The sequence below is a fragment of the Cavia porcellus genome, unplaced genomic scaffold (assembly GCF_034190915.1).
Source record: "Cavia porcellus strain 051 isolate PalLab524CR breed Dunkin Hartley unplaced genomic scaffold, mCavPor4.1 scaffold_21, whole genome shotgun sequence".
Taxonomy (NCBI): domain Eukaryota; kingdom Metazoa; phylum Chordata; class Mammalia; order Rodentia; family Caviidae; genus Cavia; species Cavia porcellus.
The window spans coordinates 7,054,026-7,060,025 of record NW_026947504.1 but is presented as its reverse complement, the minus strand read 5'-3'; the positions used below and the strand labels follow the sequence as shown (position 1 = coordinate 7,060,025).

Here is a 6,000-nt window from a genome sequence, read left to right as displayed (position 1 = left end):
AGAAAAAAAAGCATGGCTGCAGTGGTGACACATGCCTGTAATCCCAGCACTCAGGAGGCTGAGACATGTGGATTGCTGCAAGTCCAAGATCAGTGTGGGCTACAAAGTGAGCTCAAGACCAACTTGAACTGCATGGGGAGACCGTCTCCAAAGACACACACACACACACACACACACACACACACACACACACACACAAGGCTGGCAGCCCCATTCTAAATCTATAGGTGCTTGCCACTGACTGGGCTGATGAACCTAGGAGGATGGAGAAGCTGGCCAAGGTAAACATAGATGGCAGGCAGGTGTTAAGGAGTGGGGTCCAAGCAGGTAGGTGGGGTGCTTTGGTGCCAGCACCCTCTGAATGAGGGCTACTTCCATCCTCTTCCTGCCCTCCCCACTGCATCTATGAGGCCTCTCTTGCCAAGATAACCCCACTCTAAGTGTGTCTGGGTTGTCCTTTGCCACACAACCCCTGCCCAACAATGGCCCCCAAGCCAGCCCCCCAAAACTGGAGAGCAAGAAGCCAGCAGTGCTTCATGACACAAACATGCATTCATTTTATTCACAAAACAGCCTGGTTTCCTAAAACAACACAAACAGCATGTTCATCAGCAGGAAGCTGGCCATGGGCAGGGGGCCCCAGGGAGCCCCTCTAGCACCCACCCCCACCGGCAGGGGATCACCAGAAAGGGCAATGAAGCCCTTTCTTATGCTGCCATTAGCAAGACCTGAAAAAAGGACTTAATTTTCTCTAAGTAGCCAGGATTGTAACTATCAAGACATGGGCTTGCCAGATCTCAGTGGATGAACGGACAGAACTTTCATTTTTCCAAAATCACCACTGTTAAGGGGGGAGGGTCCCAGTCAGGGCATGGTGGGTGGGCACAGCTAGCCTGGGCCTGGGGGTTGGGGATTCCCTCCCCCCAACAAGCTCCCACCAGCAGCTCCACACGCGAGGATGGGTACAGAGGGGCTTCTACACGGCGCCATCAACATTCTCTTTATAAACGTGAGTGGATTCTCCAGGCAAACTATGCACTATTTTCATGGTCAGAAAGAATCAAAGGAAGTTTAAATGAGGGCAGAGTTAAACTGTGCTAAATTACAGTAGTGCTTATTAGTAACTAGATTTCAAAAGGTTACAGAAAATTTACATTCTCTACACAAAAACAGCATCTCCTGCACAGACAACATCGACATCGACACAGGAAGGAGACTGATTGTCCATTCTTTGCCCAGGAAGTCTCGGTACTTTATAGATTCGTCTTTACCTCTTTTTTTTTTTTGTTGTTGTTGTTGTTCTTCCGAAAAAGCACTGAAAATTTTTTTCTTTTTCTTTTTATACTAGGGACGTGGAGATGTTAAAACGACAACAAAAAATATATATATAAAAACAGGAATGAAATCTGTGAGAGAATATTTTTGGTTCTAAAGACGGGTGCATCCGTTTTGTCTTCGCCCGAATCCCTTGCCGGAGACCACACGAGCAGTGACATTGCACGGAGAGGGCAGCTTTGGGTTCCCGCCGCCGTCACTGAAACCACCGGAAGGCGGCTCCCGTCGGAAGCATTACCTTCTAGCGGGGGCGGGAGACAAAAACAAGGAGAGAGTTCAGTCAGGGTCCTGGTGGGCCTGGCGCCAAGACGTTCCCTGTGGATGGCCTCATGGCGGAGGGAAAGGCAGCCACCCCAGCAGAGTTCCTGCTGTCCTGGCCAATCCAGGCCAGAGGAGAAGCCGTGACCTGCTGGAAGACCCTAAGCACCCTGAGGCTCCCGAGCCACTGTGCTCAGGAACCCTCCTTCCAGAGAGGCAAACTCCCCCTTCCCCTGGCCCAAAGACGCCAATACCAGGTGGCCATGGTGCATCTGGGCGCCATGTCTGTTTCTGTCAATGAGCGTGTGCACCAACTATGTACAAGGGTGTGTGCCTTGCGCTGTGCTAGGCTGCACAGTGGGCGTGGAGCAGCGTCGCAGGAGGAGGAAGAGGGATATCTAGCGCTTAACAAGCAGCTGAATCTATAATGGCAGTATGCGTACTGGGCAGGTATGTGTGTATCTCTACGCTGGAGCAAAGGGGTGCCTTTGTGTGCACACAGGCAAATAAACACACGAGGTCTGGGCCAGGGGAGAGGGTGGCCAGGAGGCCACAGCTGAGCCATTGTTCTCCAGCTATTCTGGAGATTTGCGTCAAGCCCTCTGGCAGAGGGGCAGGGACAGGGGCAGGGACAGGGGCAGGGACGTCAAGTTGAAAAGATGCTTTGTAACCAGGCCTGCCACTCCAGCTTGGTCGCCACATTGGGTGCACAGGGACAGGTCCTGCCACAAGAGGAGACAGAAAGCAGCATGGGAAGCTCTATGCCTTCTCTGAGTCAACTTCACGGTGGTCAGGCCTGTGCCTATTCCCCAGGCTTGTGGTCATCCCTAAACTAGGCCCCAAAATATGCCAACTAGACGCATAGACCCAGGGTTTTCTCAGGCCTCTAGGCAGAACAGCCAGCCCTTGGGTGGCCTGAGGGGAAAGCTAGGCTCAAAGGACAAGTGACGGGCTTATCCTCAAGGCCATAGGTCTGCAGAACAGACCTTCTCAATGGGGGCGGGGCAGTTCCACAATCTTAGGTCATCAGGGACTGATGCTTTAGGGCATGTCTGAGAGTCAGAAACTTAGGACCTAGATAGGAATCTCGATACCTGACCCAGACCTCAGGAGGGGCATCAGGATCCCAACGATAGGCCCTTGCAAAATTTGGTCTCCTGGGATCTCAGGATTTGGCTTTGACTTTTAGGGTAGTGAAAGTGTCCTTAAGTCAGACCCCAGGTCACATGACTGAGTGTCCCCCTAGACACACCCAGGCAGGAAGGGTGGGCTCTAGGATTGTAGGGTGGGTTTGGACTGCCAGACAGACACAAGAGCCCACACACCTCCCTCTAAGGTGCTGTTACCTCCAGAGCAGCGGAAGGCTTCTTTTTGAGTTCCTCACATTTTCTGAATTTGCAAATCTGATGGCCAGTCTTTCGGTTCCTACAACTGCTGCACTGCTCGCAGTTGATGCGCCGCCGACAGGGCGCACACATGCCACAGCGTTTCCGCTTCTTCTTGCCCGAGCTGATGGCAGAGGCCAGCTCTCCCTGCATGGGGTACTCGGCCAGGCCGGCCATGTGTAGCGCGCTCTCAGCCAGGAACACGCCCGCTGGGGTCATGATGAAGAGGCCCGGGTTGATGGGGAAAGCGCCCAGGTAGGGGAAATCGGACTGGCCGTTGAGGGCTTCGGCGCCTGCCACGGCCTCCATGTCAGGCAGGCCCGCCCCCGCCTCGCTCATCAGCGGGAGGTGCTCCTGCACCACCCGCTTCAGCATCTCCGTAGACTGTGCGAACTGCTGCAGCGTCAGCTGTCCCTCGGCTGCCAGCTCCGTGGCCCGCTCTGCCTTGCTCAGCAGGCTGGCCACAGCACCGCTTTTGTGCTTTGAGGTAGGGTTGCTTTTGTCCATTGCCATGGCCGCCGCGAGGTCGTGACCATTGGCCACCAGGGAGGCTGCAGCTGCGGCGGCCTTGTCGGCAGACTCCCCGCCCGTCAGGCTGCCACCACTGCCGCCACCGAAGGAAGAGTAGTGGGACAGCGGGCGGGAGCGCCGCAGGCTCTTGTTGAGGGGTTCGCTGATGATGCCACTCTTGTTCCGACGCTCAGGGGGTGGCGCGTCATCTGCCACCAAGGCTGGTGTGGTGGCTGCCACTGCTGTACTCTTGTCTGTCGCTCCTGCCTTTGGGCCGCTGCTGCCATTGGTGGTGGTGGTGGTGGTACTGCTGCCACTACTGCCGCCAGCATCCTGGGAGCCACCACCGAGGCTCGACATGGTGGGGCTAAGGCCCAGAACCCGCTGCTGAGAAAGCCTGCCAACTGCCAGGGGTTCACAGATGAGCGCCCAGCCCTGCTGCCTGCAACAGAGATGCCTGGTGGGCCGAGGTGCTCAGGGCAGGCACATGGTCAGGTGTCCACGTGGAAGTGTCTTTACTCTGTTGGGACAAGAGGGTACAGGGTCAGGGGAGCAGTAAATCCCTCCTTCTCCAACACTGCCACCATCACCACCTTATTGCCATAACAACCGCAAGCCAGATGAGGCGTCACTTAGTAAGTACCAAGACCTCTTTGGTTGAGAATTTTAATTTGTACTATCTCTGTTAAGACTCAGAAGCATCCTATTCCTCCATTTCATAGATGAGGAAAACAGAAGAGTACTTAATGGCTTAGATAAAAAAGCCTGGGAAGCTACTCCTAGATTCTCATTTGGAAATTTCTAGTATGTATCAGTTATTTCAAAGCTCTGACAGTTATTTCAAGGTAAAGGTACCTGGCTGCTTTGCTTAACCCATGGTCTGGCAATAGGGTACAGAATCTTGAGGTGTCATCTCCTGTCCTGCTCCAGGTCAAGCATCACTACCCCAGAGGACAAGCCTTCCCCTCTGAGAGGGCAAGGCCGGGAGGTACACACCAGTCCATACTCCCTCCTCGGCTCCCAAACCTCACCAGCATCTCAGCCCCAACTCCTGTCTCAACCTGGGCTTCAGACCTTTCAGGGCAGAGGCATACAAAGGCCTGGAGCATGGCACCTGCTAAGGTCCCAAAGAGAACTAGAGAGCTGCAGTGGACTGTGGCAGGATAGGTCTTGGTCTGGGACAGCCTGAAGCCAACAGTGGGTGTGACTCTCAAGGTGCCCCTTGTTGGGACAAGGTCTACTCGTCCCAAGGCGAAGGCACTGGGCTGGAGCTGCTGGCATCCATGCGGGGGAGGCACACGTCCAGATGGAGGGAGTGCAGTTTCCTAAGCAGTCCCAGTTGTCTAGCACCCCTGCCCTGCCTGCCGACTGTAACCCCGGAGCCCCCAGCAGAGGGGTGGGAAGGCAGAGCCCATCCCAACAGCTGGTGGCTCCAGGGGGAGGGGCACATCTGGTAAACCCTATTGGCACACCCTAGCCTAAGAGCAGGGAAATACTAGATCTTTGTCCCCAGACAACCCCATTATTCTCCAGTCTGACTGTCTTAGCTCCTCAGTCTGTCTCGTAAGATCAGTTAGTCCAACCCTCCTACTCAGAGTCCTCTGCTTCAGAACTGGCAAGGTGTGGTCACAAAGTGGGGATGTTGGCCAAGTGACTGTCAGGTATACCCAGCCAGGCCCTCCTGAGCCTCCACAGTGGGCACCAGCTCAACCTGGGTTGCCTAGCAAAGGCAGCTGGGTGCGGAGAAGGGCTGAGCAAGCGGACAGAGGTGACCAAGATAGACCCAGGAAGGCCTGGCAAGGTCCAGGCTGGGCTGGGGGTCAGGGACACAATAAGCAGAAAGAGATCACCTAGCAGAAGTGTTGCTGGGATGTGCAGCCTCCAGAGCCAAGTCCAGATCACACCTTTGGCTCTCCTCAGAGACTGTGACCCCTTCAGGCACCAGTGACCCCGTCTAGGTGTGGGGAGCCAGGGGTAGTGAGATCAGACCTGGTCAGAAACCACCAAGACACTACTGCTTCTAACTCCTGCTCCTCCCAGCACGACCACTGCGCCCTGAACCCTGATCCAGCAGGCCTACAACCAGGGGAGGGCAGGGGAAAAGGCAGGGTCTGTGGGCTGGAGAAGAGGGCAGAGAGCGGTCTGTGCCCCAGCCCCATGTGCGCCCCCACCTCTGTGGCCTGCTGGCTGGTGGCAGAAATCGATAGCTGCATTAAGGCTGCTCTTGCTCTGCTGCTCCCTCCCTCCTCAGCTCCAGGATCGGGCTCTGCGTGCAGGGCGGCAGGTCAATTAGAAGTCAGCTCCCTCCAACACAGCCGGCCTGCGCTGGTGCAGGCTGCTGCTCTGGGGCTCTGCTTTTGTCTCCATCCTGAGTCTCTCTCGGTGGGGAACGAACCCCAGGTTCTGTTCATCTCTGGTTCCCTCCTGGGATTCTCTCATTTTTGTCTTTTCTATCCTTCCTCAGGGACCATCAACCCCCAGCCTCCAGGCCTTGGGATACACTGAGCTTCGG

At 55.4% G+C, this 6,000-nt stretch overlaps 1 protein-coding gene across 3 annotated transcripts in view; it reads right to left on the bottom strand.

Moving 5' to 3' along the window:
* Nucleotides 1-533: 533 nt before the first annotated feature.
* Cxxc5 (CXXC finger protein 5) overlaps nt 534-6,000 on the bottom strand; it is a 33,978-nt gene continuing 28,511 nt past the window's right edge. For all 3 annotated transcript variants that reach the window (XM_003477483.5, XM_005006945.4, XM_063232197.1), the window contains exons 2-3: nt 2,940-4,008; nt 534-1,576 (exon numbers count right to left, since the gene is read on the bottom strand). In XM_003477483.5, the coding sequence (XP_003477531.1) occupies nt 1,532-1,576; nt 2,940-3,848 (954 nt within the window). In that variant the 5' untranslated portion in view covers nt 3,849-4,008 and the 3' untranslated portion in view covers nt 534-1,531. The remainder of the gene's footprint in view (nt 1,577-2,939; nt 4,009-6,000) is intronic.